The 25,021-nt window shown below is 45.2% G+C and overlaps 1 protein-coding gene across 2 annotated transcripts; it reads right to left on the bottom strand.

The window, feature by feature from the left end:
• Positions 1 to 2: 2 nt before the first annotated feature.
• LOC311253317 (cyclic AMP-responsive element-binding protein 1) lies at positions 3 to 3,870 on the bottom strand. Of its 2 annotated transcripts, none has more exons than XM_084347196.1 (8): positions 3,658 to 3,870; positions 2,499 to 2,602; positions 2,229 to 2,393; positions 1,931 to 2,031; positions 1,547 to 1,686; positions 743 to 925; positions 446 to 599; positions 3 to 290 (listed from the first exon to the last, which is right to left on the bottom strand). In XM_084347196.1, the coding sequence occupies exons 2-8, from the start codon at positions 2,592 to 2,594 to the stop codon at positions 146 to 148; spliced, it is 984 nt and encodes a 327-aa protein (XP_084203322.1). In that variant the 5' UTR covers positions 2,595 to 2,602; positions 3,658 to 3,870; the 3' UTR covers positions 3 to 145. The 2 variants fall into 2 exon arrangements, with proteins under 2 accessions (XP_084203322.1, XP_084203323.1); XM_084347197.1 differs by having other exon boundaries at positions 2,229 to 2,375; positions 2,508 to 2,602; positions 3,658 to 3,869.
• Between the last annotated feature and the right edge of the window lie 21,151 nt (positions 3,871 to 25,021).

The following is a 25,021-nucleotide window of genomic DNA, read 5'->3' as shown; positions in this document are numbered from 1 at the left end:
CTTTACAGATTTTTCAGCAGTTTTTAAAAAGAAAGCGAGAGAGTAGAAAAGGGGGGGCGTGGCATCCAGATGCATGGCTCTGTGCTGAGTCTCTGTACACGGGGACAAGACGGCGTTGCCCCTGCCAGGCGCTCGGTGACGTTTTCTACTCAGATTTGTGGCAGTACAAGTCTTTGAGGGCTTTGAGTTCCTCGATGAGGGTTTTGTTCTGGTTCTCCAGCACGGCCACGCGGTTCTCCAGACACTTGACGTACTCCTTCTTCTTCCTGCGACACTCGCGAGCTGCCTCCCTGCGCAACAGAAACACCATGTCAGTGTGTGGAGACGTCATCTTGGGCTTTTTTGACATTTTACAGACAAAGCAACTAATCATTAACCGAGAAAATCATCAACAGATCAGCTACAAAACTAAACATACCCTTTGTCAACATAATAAATCACATACCTGTTTTTCATAAGTCGGACTTCTCTTTTGCGTGTGACTTCCTCGGTGCCTCCGCCTGAGCCCAGTGCAGGCGAAGTCGCCATGACTACCCCGGGAGTGATGGCGCTGGTGGGGGCTGTGCGGATCTGATAGGCCTGGACGTCACCAGAGGCAGCTGACGGACAAAGACGAGCCAACACAGACAGTGTTTTGTAAAAGCAGAACATGACACGCTTCCTGTTTCAAGTAGTACACTTTCATTCTGAGACAGAATTACGTAACGCTTCAGCAGAACATGATGTTGAGTCATTTTCCCACCTTGTACAACCACTTGGTTGCTGGGCACAAGGATCTGCTGCCCGTCGCTGGTCTGTGCGTACTGCAGGATGGTGGCGCCGGGCTGGGCTCCGGCAGCGTTGGCCATGGTCAGCGTCTGCAGGCCCTGCACGCCGTCTGTGCCGTTATTGGCCAGCTGGATGGCCCCGCCCTGGGTAATGGCAACTGCAGAGGGACAACAACACATGTTAGAGCTAGTCCTCAATTAACTGCACAGTGAAGACCTCCAAATCTGGCTAATGGGACAAGGAAATTCAGTGCAATGGCCTCCTGAACTGATCTATTTTTTCTAAAATAACCCACTCAGACATCACTAACTGCAGCAACTCATTTCTATCTCTCATATTCTATTTATAGCTTTAGTTTCTCCAATGTAGCATGAAGGGTTAAACTCAGTTTGGATTGGCACAGCCGTTGTTGTAAAATGAAAAATGAACCGCGTAACCTTTGAGACGTCTCCACACATCAAACATCATAAAAGGGATTTCATGTGTCCGAGACAAACTCTGCCCAACATCAGACAGTATCTGATCTAAACAGCTGAACGCAGAGAACAACAAGCAGGATTTACTTCAGTGCCATCAAGAGGAGTGTCTTCAGACAACGATCATTCCTCGGTGTTGTTAAATTAAGCTGATTAAATTGCAATACCGGCCAAGTTTAGATTTGAGACTTTTCTGTTCAACTGGCGTAAAAGAGAAAAAGGACACCGCATGATAGCAGGAAATCCTAAATGTCGCAACAACGTGAAACTTCCTGTATAATAATCTCCGACAGTGAACTCACTGTATTGGCCGCTGCTGGTCTGATAGATGGGAGTGGGCATGGTGACGGTGGTGATGGCGGGGGCTGAGTCGTCCTCGGACTTCTCCTCCTCAATTCGAGGCACTGCTGGAACGTCTGATGATAAGTCGTTGAGAATCTTCCTGCGGAGGGGAAACATTCACAGAGACGTTTGTTTTATTCACCCTCTCCCCCAGAAACATTGAAACCAGAGCCTTCGACCTCGGAAGCATTCGCAAGTTCATCTTTTTGCTGTGAAGCAACAATAGCTGATGAAGTGGAAGCGCAGCAGACACGGGATGTAGGCAAAAGATTTCAAGAGTTCAAAATGTGGACAGCAAAGTAGAAAATGTCACAATAATATTTGGGATAAGTTGTCGCACAGACCTGTAGGAAGGTCGTCTGGACAGGATCTCTCTCCTCTTCTGAGAATCTGTCACGCTGTCTACAGACTCCTGGGAGTCCTCGCTCTCAGCAACAGTCGAGATCTGCAACAAAAATCATAATACTTTCAATTTAACAAGGAAAATCAGGTATAAAAGAATATTTTAACATCTTTTACAAGCCTCTGCTTCATTGCAAATACGTAGCAATAAAAGGTGAAGGTAAAACTACAAGCTTACAGCTAATAAAACAATAGAAAATGAGGCATGTCAGCAATCAGTGCTGTAAAAGTGCCCCTCACCTGTACAGTCTGGACCTGTGGGGACTGGATGACAGATGGCTGGGCAGCTTGGATCACCCCGTGCACTTGGACCGTCTGACCGTTGGGTAACTGCACTAAGGTGACTGTGGGACTGCTGGACGACACCTGGGCTGCTGCAATGGACGCCTGCAACCCATAAGCACACTTCATCTTTATTCAAGTTCATGAACTTTTCACAGCTGCAGCAGCGCTCATGTCTGCTATGGAAAGTACTGTGTAACGTGTGAATTTAAATTGTTTTTTCCTTACAAAATTTACCTGGGCCAGACTGATCTGCTGGGCCTCAGACTCCGAGACAGCCGTTTCACCACTTTGCTGTGTGTCTGCAGCAGCTTCCATGGTCATTTAAAAATCTGCACAAAGTAAGAAACTGCTTGTTTGTACGTGTACCATGATGATTAACACAGCAGCTGACAGCACACACAATGAAAAAGTGGTGTGTGGTGTGCAGCAGACACAGGAGGTTGAGCCTCACACACACACTGCTTGTTGATATTTTAAAAAAAGGAGGGTGTGGCTTAGCTTAACATGCTAGCATAAAATTCATTTACAAAACATCATCAACGAATCTCCAACCAGGAAGAAGCTAGCAAAAATAACGATAAAGCATGTGGCATATTCAAAACATGGCACCATAACGTTAAGGTTAAATAATGCTCATGTAGCAACTAGCCTCACACTTTGAATAAGCGCCTGAGGCTAGAGCTAACTCCTCAGCTAGGTAGCCGAGCAGTTCTCGGTAGTGTTTCCAACATACAATTAGCAATGTAGCAAGCTAGCTAGCTAGCTAGCTTGAGCGGCAAACGCTCCAGCTAGCGTGCTAACGAGCTAATAGGAATGCATTGGCTGTTAGCACAGTTAGCCGCCAATTATTTTAAATTTATCAAGCCTATAATGCAGATATTTCAGTTTTTAACAGCTCGTTTCGCAGCTCAGCGCTTTGCTGTGACTTGTAACCACAGTGGAAAAAAACAATATCGCGTTAACTAGCCTGAATCCACACATAACGTTAGGTTGCTAGCTGTGTGAGGGTAACTGGAGGGAAAGGTCTGCATGCAGTGCCAGTTTTGTTTGCAACTAGGGCACCCCACTTTCACTAACCAGTTTGTGGGCTCAGTTTGCCTCAAAACACACTGTTGACAGGAATATCTTAGCTTCACATGGCTAGCTGCTTCTGTAACACATTTCTACATTGTTTAATAAACAGAAAATAACATTTAAGCCCACTCCCATATTAATACCTATGTGTTGCGAGTCAGCGAGCCTTGCAGAGACTGACTCATTTTGTGAGCCTCTGCAACACGGCCGCCATGATCTCTTTGTTGGCTTTGTGCGGATATCAGGCGCAAATAACTTCTCTGGGCAGCCATCTATCTGTTTAGCAAACATCGGATGCGTATCCTCTTACCAACACAGACTCGCTTCGTCACTCCCGGGTCTACGGAGCTCCACTTTTATTCAGACCGACACGTAAGAGACCGCGTCAGGCTACACCTCCGTCGCGTCACCGAGAACAACAACACGGAGAGGAGGACGAGGGAGACGACGACAGAGAAAATCAGCTCTGCCGAGAGGCGCCGAGGGGCGGCGGAGAGAGGCGGGAACAGCCGAGAGGAGCCGAGCGGCCGCTGGACGGTGACGGAGAGAGCCGAGGGGAGAACCGGATGTCCGGGAGCTCATCTGCGCATGCGCGAAAACGTATAGTACAACTTATACATTTTTTTTGAAAAGATAATTATTTAATTATTTTAACATATTATGTAACATTACGTTTTACATACAAATGCAAACATAAAAAAATAAAATAAAATAAAAATTTAAAACACTTTTTCCATTTTAAAAAGTAAATACTGATTATTTTATGTTTACTGTTCTTACTTTTTAAAATGAGTCCGCACTTATTGTTCTTACGAATTATTTAAAGGGGCATTATGTAGTTTTGGAGAATTTTATTATTTTTTTTATGCCATCTCAGAAATATTCATCCAACAAGCTGTTCTCAGAGGACAATAAGGTGCCCTGAACACTGTTTGAGGCTAGAAAGGTGGCAGGGTCCGCCACATGTAAGCAAAGCAAAGATTAAATCGTGTTGTCCTTTAAGCTCAGTTTGTTTATTCAGTTATTAAGTCATGAAGACAAAAAGAGTTTGTTTATTTAGTTTGTGTCAATTTCTGATTAAAATTTCTACATACTGCACCTTTAATCATTTTATTTCATCACTGCACATTAACAGTAAATCATATTTATCGTCTCTATGTTTTTAAAGGTTTTTCAGCGAAAATCAAAGTCACTGTTGAGATGGGTTTGAAAAAAAATAGGCTGCATTGCTATTTTGGTCCACATGGGGGCAGCAAAGTCATTTATTTATTCCCAGCATGCCGCTCGGCACTGATTCTGCCCCATTATGTTGTGCTAAAGCACATGTTTCTTCTATCCCAGCCTGATATGATCAGTTATCTGTGAATAAGGTTGGCCTTCACAGTGGTTCTGGCTTCCTCCCACCAAACCACATTGAGATTTCATCCCAAAAACCAGTGGGGTCCGGCCCTGTATCACTTATTACGCGCTATTTACAGCCCTCGTGATTCCCATTACATTTGCTTCTCCTTGGTTGTCGAATCTGGCCATAAAATGTACTCATTAACTCTGTCACTCTGTGTGAGGGGACTGTCGGCTGCAGGAGTGAAATGGCTTCTAAGCTGTGGCAGCTGGTCAAAATCCTGCAGGGAAAATGAGACTTCAGACCAATTTATGACCATCATCTCTATGTGCGAGGTCATTTCGGGAGGTCTCTTAAAGCACACACACACAAACAGATGTCAAACATACACTTCTTCACCTATCGAGTGATTGACCGCACCACTGCTGACCCAACCAATCTTGTGTCCTTTACAAAAAAACGGATAAATCTGCCAAAAAAAGTCTTAAATTTTGCGCTTTTCTCAAATTAAATCACAGATAGTGAAGCATGCAGTCACCTTGTTGAGAGCTCTCGCGGCAAATATGATAAATATTTGTCACGAAGCGGCGTTCGTGTCTGTTCCACGTCCATGTCGGCGTCTTGATTGGACATTGATTTCCCTTAATAGTGACCACCGGCTAGGATAGCCTTAGCAAACCATAATTAGCCTGCATCCCTACATGAGAGGAGAGGTTTCATCAGTTATCACTCAGTGTGAGCAAGCTGTGCACATTCAGATCATTTTCGTAATTTCTGTGGGAAATTAGCCCACGATTTGTTCGCCTGTTGTGCATGTTTTGTCCATTTTTTAATCCATTTTCTCATCTGTTTTGCACAAACAGTTAGAGGAATAGGAGAAAACATCACTATATTATTATTATTTAATCATGCAGATTATTTTATTTAATGAATTAAACTAAATTTAACCAAAAAACAGTCCAAAACACAAAAAAAAACTGGCTTACGTTCACATTCAGGGGCTATAACCTGTGATTTTTTGGGGGCATTTTGATCAGAAAACAGCTCCCAGCTCCAAATTTTGTATAAATACATTTTTAATTCTGCTTCTTTTTATCACTCAGATCCACAGTCTTTTGGATTTGCTGCTAAAAACACATGAGCGCACAAACACAATCGCACCATCCCCGCATTATTCACTCCTTTATCACACCGACCATCTCGTTCTCTGAGTGCATATCGACGTGGTCAGTGTGCCTGCACGATTAAAGCAAATTTCAGATTCTGACTGCTAATGCTGGTGAGCTCTGGCACAGAATATCTGATTGCAAAGGTTTTTTTTTTTTTTTTTTTTTTTTCTTGCTCTGCAGGCAGCAACGACCCTGGCTGTAAATCACTGCTGCAAACACCCACAAACAGCCGAGTAAAACGATGCCACAGACGTCCAAAATGGTGTAGGAGGAGGAGGATAGGAGTTTAATCTTCAGAATATGAAGTAGAGACCTGACTCCAATCCATAGCCCTCTCTCCTTTCTCCTTAAACCCAGCTGTCAAAGCCTCTGGCTTAACACAAGCCTCCAAAACCCCATCGACAGCAAGCCCTATGACACTTTCCCCAATTTTTGTGTCTCTCTGTTTCCTTATTTTCTCTCTCGCACTGTGTTTTTTAAATCACGTGACCCTATCAAAACCACGATCCCACATCTGAGACGTGCTGTCATCATTTAAATGCACTCCTCAATCAAACCCGGTTGAAATATCATACCTGTCACTCAAGCAGGGCATTGTGGGAGATGTCTGCTCATGTGGGGGTGGTGGTGGTGATGCGGGAGGTCATGTGGCAGCGTTCAGAGAGAGGCTGGATATGAATACATGCAGTGCATTTGAATACCACTGACCTTATATGCATGCTTTTCATCGCAGGTTTGAATTACCTGAATCGCATATGAACCAGTGCACCTGGCTGGGGTTGCCATGGATACTGGGCCCCACAGTCTGTCTGCCTCTCTCTCCGTCTCGCTCTCTCGTCCTCGCTATCGTGCGCGCACACACACGCGAGCGAGGTTCTCAAATCTGGAGATGTGAGTTTGCAGAGATACCCGGCGAAAAAGGAAAAAAAAAATATTGTGTTGTTGTCGAAGGCGCAGTATCAAGCTGCAGCTGCGAGGCAGGAGAGTTATCTAACACACAGAGATTGTGCTGACCCAGACCTCTTGCTAATCTAGGCTGCAGGCAACACCGTGTATTGGGCGATCTCAATCAATCCGTCAAGGTGTCAGCTCCTCCCTCCCTCTCCATCTTTTCCTCCTGCAAGGATTTTTGTTGCCCTCTCCCCTTCCCCCCCCCTCTGCTTCTTCTATCTGAACCCTTTCTTTCTTTCTTTCTTTCTTTCTTTTCGAAGGTAAAGTTCAGATTTTTCAAGTTTCTTCTAATACGCCACTCACATGCCCGTACGTACGTCGAAAGATTTATTGGTCACTGTCCTCGTTCTGCGCATGACTTCATTCCAAAGTTCAGCCAGAGCTAATACCAAGCTTCAGCAGTTAGACGAATAAAGTGGGTATCTTTCAAAGTAATGGTATTTTATAGTATGAACTGTTCCAGGTTGTCAAATGTGATTTTGTTCCCCGGACACACAGCCACCCGAAAAACCTGAATGCAAATGGCAGAATTACTATGCAAAGATCTGATACATCAGATTGGTGTTGGATCTTGTTAAGCGGATCAGGTTTAAGCCATCCAGTCCACAACAGATACATCTCCTTTGTCAGTGTCATTATAAAAAATCATTGTTTTCTCTATCAGTTATGTTCAGCCAAGCCCCACACTAGGTTTTAAGTGCCACAGCGAGACCTGGCCTTCGATAAAAATGACTTACCTCACAGGGCTTTTCCACCAACAAGGTTAAGATCCAGTTCCTGCGCCCAATTTTAAACCGTTACGAACACTTCAGCTGCATTTCCACCTAAGTACTTTTGGTACAGTACCCTTTGAACCCTACCCTGACAATCAAAATGCAAAAATTACAGTTCCAATGTTTAACGAACCGAACTGAACCGGACTGCTCGGTGGAAACAAGCCTTTGGTTCCCAGCTAGAACCAAAATATGGGAGATTTTCCTTGACCAAAAGTGCAGCGTGTCATATGCTACAGGTCGTTGTGCATTGTGCAACGGCCTCTGTTGATAAAGCATCATTGATTATGATGGTTCTGCTCAAAACTGCTGGAAACTTACACTCGTTCGCTGGATAGCACCATGGTTTCAAGAATCCTAAACAGCTGGTTCAATAGAATTTACGTTGGAAAGACCTAGTATGGGGATCGTTTGCTAATTGGGAAAACCCAGTGTGACTCGGATTAGCACATTCCTATATTTGAATTGGCCTGGACCTTGTATTATCAACGTGTCCCTAATGATGTAACTGAAGACTGTTGGCACCGCTTTGCTGTCGTCAGGCCAAAAAACGGCTTTATTTGCAGAAATGTGTACCATATTCATTTCAGTGGGACCCATGCCAAGGATTTCGGCAAAAAAACTGAGGTCATCTCAGAAGATCTTTGTACTTAGCACACCTTCTGCCACAAGATAATAATTGTCACTTTTATAGCATTTTCAGTGTTGTAGTCCTAGACGCCACTCTACAGTATTTTGGTGTCCCAGAAGCCTTTAAACTCATGGATGTGTTTCTCAAAATGGCATTTTGGATCGTATGCCATCATTTCACTGGTACCTGAAAAACTTGCCACCACCACTGGACTCCCTTGAGTTGTTTTATTGCAGCTGTTTTCTGTCTTAATGGCTGGTAAAACTGAAGCATCACATTAGCTTCAGCCAACCTTTGTAAAGCATTTTTCACATTAAACGATTACTGTCAACTAACAATCATGTGACATAATCAAGCAGCTTTTCTGTAATACCACTGAAGCTGTGATCCGTCATGTTAAATCCAGAGATAACCGTCATCCTGTACTTAATACTCCTCAATCATTATACTCTTGTGTCGCCCCTGTGCCTTCTTTCCAACAAATACCAAATAAAACCAACAAATACAAATAACACCTCTTCCAGAAAGCCCTTACAAGAACTGTAAATATGGCAGTAAAGGTTGCCAATTTTCACTTTTTCATTTTAAGCACCATCTTGTTGCTCTCAGTCCAATTTTTTCGCGCTACCGTAGCATCTTTAATTTTCCTCCTTGATTGCCAGGAGTTGGAAGCCGGTCTCTGGTGTTTCTTTAACGGCCCGCGTTTGGCTTCGCACAGGTGAGGTAGACGAGCTCTCGCCACGCTCCGCACGCCACGTTTGTCGAGCTCTGAAGGAAGTCAGCTCGTCCTGTGGAGGAGTACAAGGATCTATTTTTTAATTGGTGCTTCCTTGGAGGGAGATGACTGCTCGTTGAGGTGTTCACGCTGGAGGTGAAACATGTACTAGAACTGGATTGTCGTGTTGGACGTTCTACCCCGGTGAACATAACATCTCCCAAATACTGCAGTTCGATGTCAAAACATTTGGTGCAAGGTAGAAAGGAGTGCATTTTTCATATTTTAGCTTTTGATCTATGACTTTTTCCAGCTTGTTTTCGCCCTTAAACGAAAATCGACATTCAATCCCCCCTGTTGCCTTTCTTCTTTCAGCCAGCCGGTGGGAGGGCGAGACGGTGGTAAAGACGAAAACACACACAAGAAGGGGCTGGGTGCCAGAAAGAGTGTGCATGAGTGCGTGTTCGTGTTCGAGAGTGTGTGAGGACTTGCCGCAGTGCTCCTTCCCCGTCATAACATGTCATTCTGGACACTATTACTCCCAGCAGAGGCAGACGCTGCAGCTCAGTGACACAGAGCGTAAGGTCATCTGTCAAACAGTGTGTGTTTGTGTGCGTCTGTATGAGAACGCGGCCGCGTACGTCCTCCATCTTGACTTGTGTTTGTGTGCGTTTACATGTGGCTCGGGTTTCTGATTGAACGTGTGCGTTTTAAGAGAGAGAGAAAACCCTGGGAAGCTGTCACTCACGCGCGCAGGACACCGTTGCATCGCTAACCCCGCTCTCATCCCTCACCTTCCTCGTTCTGCCTGAGTTCAAAGGTTGCCATGACTACCGGCATCCCATTGGGAACGCAGTGAGCTCTGCCCCGAAGCCATCGGAGCAAGCGCGCCCGCCCGGTGGGGAGAATACGTCGACCTTTGACCCGTCAAGGTCTTACCAATGGAGAAGCGGAGCGGAGGTGGGGGGAGGTTGTGAATTCAACTGATCCTCGGTGGAGATTGGCGGAGGCTCGTGGGCGGAGCGGCCTCAAAGCCTCTGAGCCCGGCGACTCGTGCCGGCTGCCTCCTGGATTTCAGAGGGGGCCCTGGGCGAGCGAGATAGCCGCCCTCTAATCCCGCCGAGTCTCTCTCACCTTGCCTCCTCCTCCGTGTTCCTCAGATAGTGCATCTTTTGTGTCAGATCTGCACAGCTGTCACCGCCGCCGCTTGTAAGGATGATGGCGGCTTTGTGTGGGGTTTGTGTGTGTGTGTAAAATGGATGACAGAGGCACAGACAAATACACATAAAAAAAAAGCTGATAGATGTGAGAGGTGCCTTTACACACCACCGCCACCACCACCCTCCCCCCCTAAAGGAGAAAGAGAGAGTAAAGTACCCACGGGGCAGGGAATGAAGGCAAGCATCATGTAAATTTCGAGTATTTATTCTAGGCGAGGAGTGTCAGGGTATTTAAGGAAGTCTCTGGTGAAGCTATGAAATCGGAATTATTCTGCAAATTGCTTATTTTGCAGAAATTCAGTTGTTTCGCGAGGCAGCTTGTGGCCGATCGCACAGAGGTTCAAACAGTCAGCATCCTGTGAGGAACTGAGACTGAAAACAACAATGGCGGCTCCTCAAGAGGTTAGCGTAGCTGCTTTAGCATCAGCTCTATTAGACGTAGAGAGATTATTTCATTGATAGAAGAGCAAAGAGCAGCGATGAAGGACCTTCTCAATGGAAGCGATGTTGTCGGCCTTCTCGCGACTAAAGAGTTTGATTTACAAAACAGTGCCTTGCCAGGTGGTTCTGAAAGTACAAACCATCTGGTGCGTCAGGTCAGAAATTCAGCAGAAATCAAATATTTTTGTTCATTTCCTAGCTTTTTCAAGAGATTTCAACAAGAGCTTTTCCATCGAGGACCCTCTATCCACTGATGAAGACGGTGTGATTAGTTTAAAAGCTCCAGATAAAGCTTGTAAGTAGCCTCGGTGTTAAGAACATTTTATGAAATGTAGTCAATTTTCATTTCCAAAATGTATCTTAGGGACACAGGAGCAAGTACAGTACAGCTCACAGCTTGTATTTGTACTGTGGATTTGACATAAATATCTATCTGAACAAGTTTTCCAGTGTAGTTTTGGGGGTTCAAAGCATGTTTTCTTCAAAATTAGACATAAACATGAACCAGTCGCGTCAGATTTTTGACATATTACCTGACAGAATCCTAAAAGAACATTTCCCCTCGTATATTTCTAAGGCTCCATTATCTTAAATATCGATTTTATATATTATTTCATGTTCTGCACTGTGGTGACAACATAAAACTAATAAAACAATGTTTTACTTTAACCTGGCTGGCAGCCTGGCTCCATTTCTATCCGCTTTCGGTCGTCTCCGTGACTTCACACTTTTCATTATCACACGTTCTGCAGTGTGTTTAAAACGTCAAGCGAAGAAGGAAACGCTTCACATGAAACTTATTGCCCTCTTGACTGCGGTAAAAAAATTTGACTTTCTAATCATGTGGCGTGCATTTTTAATGCTTACAGTACAACTTGACATGGAGCTCACTCGGCTGTCTCGCCAAAGTCAGAAGATGCAGAAATGTGTGTGTGTGTGCATGTGTGTGTCCATGCCTGTGTATGCATAGGGGAATAGAAGGGGACAGTCAGGAGAAGGGTTATTTACTGCGCGGCCCAGGCGACCTGTCCGTCCTCACGTCCAGCCCCAGCAGATTAAGATGCAGCCGCTGGCGGCTGCCAGAGCGGGCTGAGATTGATGGGGAACACGGGGGCCACAGAGGCCCTGCAGAATTCTGAGCAGAGCCCGTGGGCACCGAGCAGCCATGCTGCTAGCAGACAGCAGCTCCTCTCTCCTTCCTCGCTTGCTCGCTCTCTTGTCACCCTTTTTTTCTGACTTTTCTTTATCGCTCTGTTGCTCTTTCTGGCATTTTTCTCTCTGTGTCACTCTGCATCCCTGTTTTTCTGTCTCTCTCTGTCACTCTATCGCACCACTGTGCCCCCCAACCAGTCTCGCAGCCCCCCCACCCCTCAAAGACGCTGTCTCAGCAGCTTTAGCAGATTTGGATGTCATGAAACTGCAGGTGTGTCAGCATCGCATGTGTGTGTGTGGGGGGGAGATGGGGCAAAAAGTGAGGAGGAGTATGTTCTCAATAAATAATTCTCTGGTTAATGGGTAGCAGGAATGTCTGCCGGTGTGTGTGTGTGTGTGTGTGTGTGTGTGTGTGTGTGCGCGAACATGGATCGATCGCAGCCTCCGAGTCGTCTGCACAGCTGAGGAATTTCAGCAGAAAGGAAGAAAAACAGCAATTATCTCGGCGTGTCAACATCTGCATGTGTGTTTGTTTCAAAAATAATTCTGATGCCGCGGTGATGGAAGAGGGAAGAGATGAGCGCGGAAGATGGATGCTTATGCGTGTGTGCGTGTGTGTGTGTGTGTGTGTGTGTGTGTGTGCTGAACAAACTGCACTGGCAGGGTTTTTGTTGGAGTCCCCAGGGCAGAAGACGCATGAGTCAGCGGCCAGTAGGATTTATAGCCAATTGATTAAATTAGCATTTGTTCTGCTACTGGGGCAGCAGCCTGTCAGTATAAACATACACACACACACACACTAACACGCACACACACACATTCCCACGTGGGCAAACAAACATGCACCTGTACACCGACTTGCAGTTAAAGAAGCAGAAGGCCAGAAACAAGACAATGTGGAAAAGGAGAAGGGGGAAAAAAAAACAAGATGCTCCAAGAAGCGGCAGACAATTAGCGGCGATGTCAATAAGTCAACGTGATTAACATCGGGATCACTGGGATGTAAATACTCGAAGAAACACGCTCCGCGCCTCCTTCCTAAGCAGCTCCTTCATGCGCTACGGCGAGCGAGCAAGGGGGTCGCACACACCGGGCTTGCTGACAAGCCTTTTTTATGACATTCATCAAAGCCATCTGCCATTTTCCGCTCAATTAATTTGTTATGGGAAGTGGGATCAATTAAGTGCGCACCGTAATGGCTTTATATCCTTGTTTCCCTTTTATAGCCCAATATTTTCTGTGCTCCACTCTGGCATGAAAAGGCGAAATCGATATCCCCGGCTATTTTCCCCTCCCGTGGACTAATTTGTTTTTGCCACTCTCTTCCTGGCACGATAAACTGGCTGTAATGAGGGGTTAGGGCGAGGGGACAGACTAAACATAAACCTGCACTCGAGCCAACGAGCCGACCGGGCGCGCTCCTTCCTCCGGATCCTAGAAGCTCTGAACCGGCTCGAGATCTCATTTGGATGTCAGGGGCGCAATCGCTTCCCACACTTAACTAGAGATGTGGCAGTATCAAGAGGGATTGACCTCCGCCCCGTTATCATCCGACACATTGGTCACCGGTAGCGACAGTGAGTGGCTTAGGAGACGGCGATGATAAGGACAATACGGGACAGTTAGTTTGACAGTGACGGGTGGTGGCCGTGTCGGCTCGTCGGGCCATTAGTACGAGTGTCACGAGCCGCCGGTACGCTCGCCTCGCTCACCTCGACCCCTGCGATGTATTGATCGCTTCCCCATTAAGCCTACTGATGGGCTTGATGATATGATGAAGAAGCGGGGGAGGCGGAGGAGGGAGGGGGAGGGTTGTTTAAGTGTGTGCATGTGCATGACTTCAGAGCAGGTTGAGGGGCCGTCATTACTCCTAGAAGCGGGCCTGATGACATTGCCATATTGATTTTGACATCATCTGGTTGGGGTGTGCTTTAGAGGCCGGGGTCTTAAACCAGGCCGACTGAAGTGTCACCTTGTTTGCATCAGCAGGCTTACAGGGCCACCAAGGTCCCGACTGTCACTCCGTGAGCACAACATAGCTCTGTTAAAGCTGAGGCTGCCCATGTTTTGCCCAATTCACTCCAAACTCCAGTTCAATGGAGGTAAATGGAACACCTTGCGTCGGTTTTGCACGCTCTCGGCGGCTCTTCAAGTTCGTTTTTTACACTTTCATTTGGACGAGCTATGCTAGGGTTACGGCCTCCTAGGTGTACCTTCAATTATCGGACAGATATGAAAGTGGTGTTGATCTTCTATTCCAATTCTTGGCAAGAAAGTAATTAAATATATTTCACAAAATGTTCAACTGTTCATTTAAAAGAGTTAATACTGCTTTATGATGACACTCATAATCAGTTTGATTGTACGACACAGCTAATTTGCTATATGTCGATGAAGGTTCTCGGTCATCGTAGGCAACTGGACGTGTTTCAGTTCCGCTAAATGGCGATATCGCCTTTATTGACTGGTTGACGGAGGCCCGGCAGCAGAATCAACAACCCCTCGACAGTCATCTGATTCTGTATCAGATGTCATTAAATCCTGACCGGTGCAGTTATATGTGACAGACGCAAACACAGGTACAACATAAATACAGAGATTTCTCATGAAATAACCAAAAACCTTCCCAATTTTGTCAAATCTCAAAAAGTTGATCAAGAAAATATGTAATAAGCTCCTTCAGAACAACAGAAGATACTCATACTTAAGTAAACTGATCTCGATTTGGGAAATTGTTCCAGTTTCCACAAAGAAAACTTCTCTACCACCAGCGTTTGTTCTGCTGCAGGTTTGCCTCCCACCCCAGAGGTCACACTCTCCCATTGTTTTCAAAAGTGCAATAAAGCAGTTGTTGCCGCACTGGCAAACGCAATTCATCATCTGATGGATGATGACCCTTTTAATTTTACCAAACATGGCTCTGTAGCTCCATAAATCCCAAATCATTTCATTTGTATCGGAAGCAGCTCCATTCCACTGGAACCGAAAGTGGGGAAATCAATGCACGTCTCCGCCTAAATTTGCCTGCCACTCTGCCTCAAGTTTTTGTTTTGACACTTCATTGCGGCCAGAAGAAGTATGTAACAGTGCACCGTAATAGAAAACATGGAAACGGTGCCCATTAATGGATTTTTTGAAAACAATGGGAGGCTGTGAGCTCTGGGAGGTAAAACAAACCTGCAGGGGGAACACACAGTGGCTCCACACAAGCAAAGCTGCTGGTGGGCTGAGACCATGTGTACTGTAGTCAGGAAGAATAAATGACACTGGTATTATATGTTAAATATCAATAAATCATCACTACACTGATTCATTGAGGCATTAGTTTAATTACTGGAAATAACTGAGAACAATTACCAGCCTCTTCGTCGCATTTGTGTTGTGGGCCACTGATTCGCTGTGTGCTGGATTGCGTTACGGCACAAAATGTGTTTTCACATCATGATAGATTATTTATTCTACGTACACTCAGACTGCATAAAAAAATCACCTCTAATTAAAAAATATGTCAATTACATGCAACATCTGAACCTTGCATTCCTTTATTTGGCCACTTGGGGGCCTCCAGCACACTGCAAACAAACATTGGCATATTAATAACTTCATAAAGTTGAAATGGCAAATGTATTAACAAACAGCTGTCTCTTTACACATCCAGCAGATAAGGAGTAATATACTTATATGATATAAATGATTAGCGGTGCGAGTGAACCAAAGTTACGGGCTGTTAAACCAAAACAAGGCGGAAAGACGCTAAAACGAAACAAAGTTTCTGCAAAAGACTGATATGTTGAAGCTTAACATGTTCAGTTTTCAATTGCATGTTATGGCAATGCTGTGTTTAAGTTCTGGTTGGGTTTAGGCACAAAAACAACCTGGTTAGGGTTAGGAAAAGATCAGGTTCTAGCTAAAAGTATCCAGTTTCGTTGCCACGAAGGGGGTTAGCATATATCCTGATGTTTTGCTAAAAATACCTGGTTTTAGCGCTACAAACATGGCTGGAAAATGTCTCAACAAGGGGATAAAAACATTCAGCTTTGTTGCTGCTAAGCAATCAGAAAATGCCCTGACATTTCGTTAACGATTCCTGGTTTTGTTGCCACAAATATGGTTCAACAACGTCCCAGTGTCTCGATAAAACACCCGGTTTTGTTGTCACAAAAATGGCTTGAAAACGTCCCAATGTCTTGTTAAAATGTAATTTATTGTTGTTCTGTCATTTAAAATGAGAAACGAAGCGGTGGTCTTCAAGTGGTCTGGAACAGTGGCGTAGCTCTAACGTCACCATCTTTAAATAATTGTCACTATTGCTGCAACAAATTCCTGCTGATCTTCATCCCTGTGAGAAAAGTGCTTGTGTTGGTGGGTTGTGCCGCAGCTCTAATATGTGCGAGGTCATGCACCAAGTGGGCCGGGCACCAGAGATGAAGGGTCAACCCGCCGGACACAAGTTTCATTCATAATCAGGCTGCCGACACCGGCTTCGAGCGGTGGGCGGTGAGGGGGAGCGAGACTTGGCTGCCTGTCAAGACCGGCCGCAGATTAAAACTCCATCGATCCGACTGTAATTTATTTATCAATTCAACAAAAAATTAAACATTGACCTCGTTCTTTGAAAATCCCCCCTTTTCATCTAGTCGGACGTGGTGACTCGAATACCAAGCGAGCAGTCGAGTGTGGGGCCTTTTATTCGGGGAAAAAAGTTGAGCGAGTGTTGGTGAAACAGCATCTTTCCCTTTCTTCCTCCTGCTTTAGAGTTCAAAAGCAAGACTATTAAAAGCTCTACACTTCAGCTCCTGCATCGCTGCATCTCCTGAACCCTTAGGACTTCTACTTCTGACAATAAACAACTCATTCTTTTCTCACCGCCGCGTCAAAACCCCAGTTCCTCTCTCCGCCATTCGTATTCTCGTCACTCCTCCCGCTCTTATGATCTTTTTCTTTCCTCTCTGGCTATCACTGGGTGCTGTCTCTCTGGGTGCCGTTACATACAGTAACTTTTCTTATCAGCACATCAAAGCCTCGCCTCTTCCTTTCGCCGACCCCCCGCCTCTTGCCCTTCTCTGTCCCCCCCGCCGGTTACAGATGTGCCGGGTTTTCTCTTAAAAACCCAAATCCTGCTGACTACAAAAAAACAAACACTCATCGCATCATTACAGAAGCTTTATCCTTTCCCTCTCCTTCCCTTTCTCCCTCTCTCTGCCCCCCTGCTCGGACAGAATAATAAGGTTACCTCGCTCACGCTCATGTCAAACAGCCTCTCCTCCCTCGTCCCCTCACCTCGCGCCCTGCTCTCTGTCGTCCTCCTCACCCCTTCCTGAACCCTCCCCGTGACCGGCCCTGTAATCCAATTAAAAGCACATTAGGGCCAAATGAATAGCGGTAGATTTAATTAGCTGCTGACGAAGGCTGGCTGGATGGCTGCGCTGCTGGCAGTCGGGCTGGGCGGATGGGGGGCGCCGAGGCTCATGGGTGAGCCGAGGCACCGTTCGCCTTCACCCCAGCGATGTCGCAGGGGTGAGGAGCGTTAGATGGAGGGTAGGCGCAGGTTTTGCACGCACTGCTGTGTGATAAATGGATTTTGTTCATGCAGGATTAAAGTAAAAACGGTCTTAAGGGATAGGCTCACATTATAAAACATTACTCACTCTCTTTACTAGCATGTGTACATGGAAAGAGTGAAGAGATCCCATTTGTAATGTGTCTCCAGTTGGGATAAAATCCACAATCATGCTTTTGCATAAAAAGATGCTCATTCAAGTTCAGCTAAAGCTAATCAGCAGAGTGAGGTGGGTAATTTCTAATGTTAACTTCTTTCTATTACAAAATTCCTCTTTTCTGTTTTCCTGGTTTCCGTTCTTAAAAATACTCTCACAAAAATGTGACTGTAGACGTTTTCTACCAGATGGATCAAGTGTAAACCCACCCTGACGTCACCCATTGGCTTGTTGACAGTTTTGAAGGCTCGAGTTTGGCATTACGGTCGTTGCCATCTTGGTTTTTTTGGAGCCATATTCGGACAAGCAGGTGAAGATATCCTGATTGGATCTGACTGAGAAACCAATGACATGCCATGATAGCGACTTGTTATTCATAAGGTAGCCACGCCCCGAAGCGTACTCTGATTTAGACTCTAAATGGGACTATAATTTACAAAATGAACATCGTGCTGTGTTGAAGAAGACTTATCAATATCGATTAAGACCATAAACTCAATAGGAAACTGTTTTCTGAGGTAATAAATCAAGTCAGAAGTAGGGTCATTTTCTCATAAGCTTACTCCTTTTTGCAACCAGTTGCCCCCCTGCTGGCCATTAGATACAATGCAGGTTTAAAGGAACATGAAAATGCATCATCTAATTATCTCCAAACCAGAAGAAAGTCGGGTGATGTTTTGTCATCCACAAAACATTTCTAGAGCTTCACAACAAAACAGCGTTGCAACATTCTCCTAAAAAATTGAAGCAGATGGGGACATGTTTTAACAAAACAACAAAAAATAAACATAAAATGGCTCCATTTGATGTAATCCAATTCTCTGGGAGCCGCAAGATCCCAAATCCGAGATCAAGGGATTTGAAAAGACGTTATTTACACCCTTTTTTTAAGCTGAAATCTCTAATCTTCAGCTGCTAAGCTAAATGCATTAGCGCAAACAGCATCAGGGGTTGTAAATAACATCTTTTTCAAACCAATTTGGGATCTTGTGACTACTAGAGACTTGGATTACGTCTGACGAGCTGTATGGAGCCATTTTATGTTTAATTTTTGGTTCTATTTTTAGGATTTAAAACAAGACCCCATCTACTTCAGTTGTTTAGGAGAACGCTGCAACGCTGTTTTACTGTGAAGCTCCAGAAATGTTTTGTGGATTATGAAACATCACCCCACTTTCCATGAGTGAGTAGATAATGTCTGAATTTTCATTTATGGGAGAACTTTTCCTTTAAACCTGCATTCTTTCTAATGGCCAGCGGGAGGCGACTCAACTGGTTGCAAGAAGGAGTAAGCTTATGAGAAAAAGACCCTACTTCTGACTTGATTTATTACCTCAGTGAATGGTTTCCTGATGCATTTGTGGTCTCAGTTGATAGTTCAAGTCTTCCTCAATGCAACATGATGTTCATTTTGAAAATCTTGCTGACAAACAGACCAAAGAAATTGAACTGAATATCACAAAAAAATTGACGTTTCAGTATTGTTTTCATAGAGAGTCAATGGCTGTAGGCTTGAAAGATGACTGAGCATGTTTCAAAGGCTTGTTTCTCCACTGAACACAAATGGTTTGCCTCACTCTGGCTAGCACTCGCATCTTCACCAATGACTTTGCATGCGAGTGCACCCTCTCTTAATTATGCTTCACGCTCACGCTCACGACTTTTTCTTTCTCGCTCGGTTGAAAGCGGCGTGTTCCTTGAAGTCAGCGTTGCAGCTGAAGACGATAAACTGGATGCTGCAAAGCAAAGTTTGAGATGCCTCTTATTGTTTCACCGTAAAACACACTCAATTCCTGCTTCTTCGTCTTCTTCTCTTTTTTTTCTGCTGCCTCCTCCCCTCACTCTAGAAACTGGATGCAACCTTTCCTGCTGCAGCCTCCCAATGTGCACAGTCAGCAGAGTAGTCAGCGTAACCCACTGTGGCATTTGCATCATGCCCCCTCTGTGTGTGTGTGTGTGTGTGTGTGTGTGCGCTCAGCGGCTAATGAAGAGAGACAGTCTCTGCTGGGGTCCCCTTTTTCGAGCCACCAGGGGTCTCAGGTACGACGGGTGGACAGTTGGTGTACGTGTTAGCCCACCATGCCTGAATGCCCGTGTGCATTTGTTCATGTGGTCATGCATGTGAGGCAGCTTTTATGTCTGAACGCATGCAAGCTCGCATCTGAGCATGTGTGAGTGTGTGTGCAAGCGTATATATGGTGTGTGTGTGTGTGAAATGAGATCCAGGTCCCGGCCTCTCCATTTCTCTCTGCAGGTAATAAAAATATAGAGTGCCCTCCAGATCCCTTTATAGAGAGAGAGTTGAGACCGCAGCGAAATCTAGGACAGGCTCCATTGATTTGGAGGCTACAGTATTACTAGCCATCACAGCCAAGGCAATATGAGAGGCCTTTTTTAAATCACACAGCTACCTCGAGCCCAGAGGGACAGAGAGAAGGCACAGAGAGCGAGAGAGGACGGGGGAGGGATAATTGGGAAAACTGTCCTTATTTTGTTTCCTCTCCTCAGCTTCGCCGTGTGTGGACTTCATCGCGGGGAGAAATAACATATCTCACGTCCTCTACTCGCGTTTCTTCTCCAACAATGTCTCCTCGATCAAATCTCGGCGTCTCTTTTTGAAAGACGACACTGAAGAGGTAACGCGAGCCCTCGGCGCCGCCGCTGCCACCACCACCGCCGCTCCCCCCCTCGGCATTGTGATCATGTTTTCTTTTTTTGTTATTTGGATTGAAATTTACATTTCCATTAAGCGAGTCTTCATATCACTCTTGGGTCCGTTAAACCTGTTAAGAGCCCATTGTGTTATTTCCCAAATGTCAATCAGGGAAAAGGAGCATTCTTCTCTCAATTTGGCAGCGATCGGTAGCATTTCGAGACCCCGGGTTTTTTTTTCTTTCGTGTACTTCAAAGGTGTGAACGAATGAAAAAGAAATGTTTTCACAGTTCTCCTGAATTGGGCTCTTCCAGATCTCAGGAGAGCGGTGGAGTATTCCGGGTCGGGCCAAGAACCGACCCCCCTCTGTCTGGCTAAATAAGATAAGACCCTGTCATTGTATCCCTCCACTCCACAGCCCTGACCGCATCAAATATTCATGGGCCACAGCAGACTCTTAAGTAAACTGGCCAATTTGTTGCGGAAGACGTGCATTAAGATTGGCTGGGCCGATACGCGACTGGCCCCCGGGGGACTGGCCAGACAGGGGCGGACGGCTGCCATTTTGGCTCTCCTTGTCTCTATTGTTGCCACCCGTCGGAGCGGCGAGGGACGCGGGGGGCAGCACGTGGCGGGTCCGTCTGACGGGAATGGGGCGAGGGCGGGAGGGGGGCAGGGGAAAGCGGGGACGGATGGGAGGATAACAGGAGGTCACGAGGAGCCGTCTTTCATCCGGATGCATGTTGAGGACGGAAGAGGAGAACAATAAAGGAGAGAGGTGGAGTCATGTTTGAATGACAAAGGATATGAAGTGGGGGGCTGATTTGGAGTGAGGAGGACAAAGTGGCTGCTGATCATATTATGTGATGGCTGCGGCGCACACATGAACGAACGGCAACAACTTAATAGATCATATCACGGGGACGAACAAACAGGAAGTACACATGTCGCAGTCGCACACACGCAATCGCGCCGAGCACTTTTTGAAGGATGGCTCACGTCTCCAAACAATAGACTTCAAGGATAGCCCATCTCCACGTTATATCTCCCCCGAGGACGAAGTTGACAAATCACTAAAGCACATTTTTATTTTGCTTTATGGGCGCACAAGTCGAGCGGTGGCAAGGGATAGACACAACTTTACGCTCGGCGGTTCCCTGTAGGGCATCCGATGGAAATGAGCTGAGAAAGCTGTCTGCGGAAACGTCTGTTAGGAAGAGGAAGAAGAAGGGAAAAAAAAAGAAAAATAAGTAGATGAAGCTCATAAAAACCCCAACTCGTAAAACTGTTGAGCCGATCGGAGAAGTGAGGATTCCTCGAGGCGGGAGGAGAAGACGCAGGCGAGGAGGGTGAGGTGGAGTGTGTGTGTGTGTGTGTGTGTGTGTGTGTGTGTGTGGTTGTGGTGGGGGGGTAATCCTCGAAGGCAGCGGGGGCGAGATCACGATCCGCGGCGCGGCGGGGACAGCGATGGCAGGGCGCGGCGAGGGCCTGGCACAGTTATTAGGTCACTTCCGCGGAGGACCGGCGGGTGTTTAGAGAGCGACCGGGTTGCCGGGTGACCCCTGACAGCCTGCTCGTCATCTGGCGCCAGGCAACTCAGGGGGATTGGTTAGAAGCCTGTTGTGAATATCAAATGTGACATTCAGCCCTTTCGCTTACGGAGAGAAAAGAAAAGAGACAGAGGGAATAATAATTGGAGGTGAAAATGGCCACCAGTGACTTCCTCTCGAGATGAAATCATTCTTTTGGGTGTTTGTCGCACAAAGCTGCATTCAAATCACACGAGAAGTGCATGAGGTGTCATTCTCGTAGCATCTAAGTCCTCCTCCTTGAATCGTGATGAAATTTGCAACACAAAACTTCACATCAATCACACAAGAGCTGCATCAGGTATCATTAATTCCTCCTTTTGACCTGTTGAAATCTGCAGCACGAAACTTCATTTTCAATCACACGAGAACTGCACGAGTTAGCATTCTTCGTAGCGTTTAATTCCTCCTCCGTTTGAATTGTAGTTGAGCCGAAAACTGCCTTTAAATCACAAGAGAACTGAGCATGAGATGAGATCTTTCCTCCTCTTTGATTTGTAGTTGAAATTTGCAGAACAAATCTTCATTTCGATCACACGAGGACTGCACGAGTTAGCATTCCTTGTAGCGTATAATTCCTCCTCCTTTTAAATTGTAGTTGAAATTTGCAGAACTAAACTCAATTTCAATCACACGACAACTGCATTTCGTTCTTTGTGGCACTTAATTCCTCCTATTTTTCGAATCGCAGTTGACATCCGCAGCGCAAAAACTGCATTCAATTCACACGAGAAATGCATGATGAGATCTTTCCTCCTCTTGGGTTTGTAGTTGAAATTTAAAACACAAAACTTAATTTTGAGAACTGCGCGAGTTAGCGTTCTTCGTAGCGTTTAATTCCTCCTCCTTTCGAATTGTAGCTGGCAGGAAACGGCCTTTAAATCACGTGAGAACTGGGAACGAGAGCGAGATCTTTCCTCCTCTTTGACAACTGCATATCCTTTTGTGGCATTTAATTCCTCCTCTTTTTCGAACCGCAGTTGAAATCTACATAAAACTGCATTTAATGCACACGAGAGCTGCACGAGACGATATCTCTCCTTCTCTTTAACTCATAGTCGAAATCTTCAGCACAAAACTTCATTTAAATCATACGAGACCTGCGCTCGGCGCGAGGAAGCGGCTTCTCCCCTTACGCCGTCTGAGAGGTTTGATTGCAGCCTCAATGGGCTGGATGCTGAATGAGGCCATTTACATGCTAATAGCCGTGCGGTGGCAATTTCCTTATCATGTATGTAAATGAACACACACGCTCGCCGGATCCATGTTGGCCAAACACAAACAGTAAACAATATGCTGACTCCATGTTAACGTCTCACTTTATTTATTCATGCGGTAATTAAACACTGCCGACACACATGATTCCTGGTTGATAGGCTCGTTAGCATTAATTAGCTCTAATTAAGGAAAACGAACCGATGCATCACACCTGCGAATTCTGACATGTCTTGAGGATTCGGCGCATTCGGCAGCTTTAACATGAATAGGATCGATACGGACCGGGCCCGGCGAAAGTATACATTCACACGTGTGGGAGGTTTTGGATCCAGGAGCGGTTATTAAAGTAGGAGTCGGAGAAACAAAAAAAGGTATGCATGAAGCCAGCGTGTGTGGGCGCGGACGAGGATTATTCCGAGCGCTGCCATCTGTAAACAGGCGGACAGGTTTGTTTCCAGAATGATGAGACGGAGCAAGTAAAAAAAAACAAAAAAAAAACGGCATAAATAAACAGCTCAAGTCAGCAGAACGCACGCTTTAGATGAGAATAATGATGATGTTTTGTTTTTTTTTGTTTTGTGGGTTTGTATGCGAGGAGAGGGAATAAAAATCTTTCCTCGGAGATAGATTGCATTCGGTGAGTTTTTTCGCCCCCAGTTCAGGTTCAAGGTGCCGGGCACGGATTTCATTCACGTGCAGTTTTCAAGCGCTGTACAGTGATGAAACATAAGAAGCAGAGGAACAAGCAATCTGTTTTCTGTGGCTCGTACAGCGGCATCATGCACACCCAAAAAAAGCACTGTGAAAACTGACTCGTCACAGCTTTTCAGAGCCCGAAATGACGCCTAAAACCCAGAGACTCTTCATTTACGAGCATAAAAGACAAATAAAAGCAGCGAATCCTGCAAATGTTTGAACTGAAACCATTCATCGTTTATCTAAATAGTTGTCCATTAACTCTCTTTAGCATTTTGCACACAGAAATCACAGCGCCTTTTCAAAAAAGTCTCCTTTCAGCCCCTCGTTTTAGCCGTCTGATGTTTGCACCGACTGTAGTATGCAAATGTTTCTCTGTGGCTGCACCACTCAATCAAATGGAAATATTCAGATTGTCTTGTGCACTGGTTTATACACAATGTCCCCCGAATGTGTTCTCCTCTATAAATTAAAAAGAAGTCGTCTGTTTGCACAGCGTGACTGCAGTAACTGGGCCGACATCAAGCCAGTGAGGTGTTAGTGGTTATTAAATCATAATATGGTCGCGTTCAGAAACTGCATCAACTTTCAGGAAAGTCAGAAGTCATGTTAGGATGTAGAGGAAAGGCTGGAGGATCGTAGCTAAACCACATGTATGATCATTTCCTTACTTTGCTAACCTTAACTTAAGAATTTAATCCTACTTTTCCTTAATTTTTTTCTCAGTTTCAGACTGAAGCACATGCAACCGGTCGCGATTTCATTCATAAAATCCAAGATCCTAAACACCCACATACATGTTTTTATTTTTAAAAGAATAACTCAAATGGAAAATGCACAAAAACAAAAACAATACGCACATTTTAAAGTTATAATCTTGAGGACTTTCAATGAAACCATAAACATTTTTCAACATTAGCCACTCAATATATTAAAATTCTCTTATTACCTTTCTATATAGTACTTTCTCATCAAGAAGTGTTTTTAAACCACATTTGCTATTTCCACTGTAACCACAGGTGTCACTATTCAACCAGGACTCAAATCCGTAAGTACTGCAGCTTTAAACTGCGACGTGCTTGAAATAGCGTCACGTTCGTTATCTTAGACAATCACCTGGTGTTAATAAAAGCCAATACAATAACTTTAATAAAAAACTTACAGGGTGGCGATACTTTAAGGAAATGAGTGAAGTCTTATTTCTTACTTTACTTTCATTTTGCTCATTTTCTCTTTTTATTACAGACTGACATTAACCCAGGAAGCTGCTTATGAAGCCTAATAAAAAGAAAAAATGAATAATTTCATAGATTTCTTTAAAGTGACCTTGATTATGCATATCGAGGTTTACAGCCCAGAAACTCGCTTCCTTGTGACGACGTCTTCTGAACGTGTGTTTGCCGTCGT

The sequence above is a fragment of the Pagrus pagrus genome, assembly GCF_965226575.1.
Source record: "Pagrus pagrus genome assembly, chromosome: 24".
Taxonomy (NCBI): domain Eukaryota; kingdom Metazoa; phylum Chordata; class Actinopteri; order Spariformes; family Sparidae; genus Pagrus; species Pagrus pagrus.
The sequence above is the reverse complement of the archived record's forward strand: the minus strand, read 5'-3'. Positions and strand labels throughout refer to the sequence as shown.

Bases quoted from the DNA above. Each gene is read 5' to 3' on its own strand.
- LOC311253317 (XM_084347196.1), bottom strand. From the start codon at position 2,594: ATGACCATGGAAGCTGCTGCAGACACACAGCAAAGTGGTGAAACGGCT. The intron at 600-742 runs GTGGGAAAATGA...TTTGTCCGTCAG, and splicing joins CAACCAAGTGGTTGTACAAG to CTGCCTCTGGTGACGTCCAG. The intron at 291-445 runs GTATGTGATTTA...TCTGTTGCGCAG, and splicing joins GTCCGACTTATGAAAAACAG to GGAGGCAGCTCGCGAGTGTC.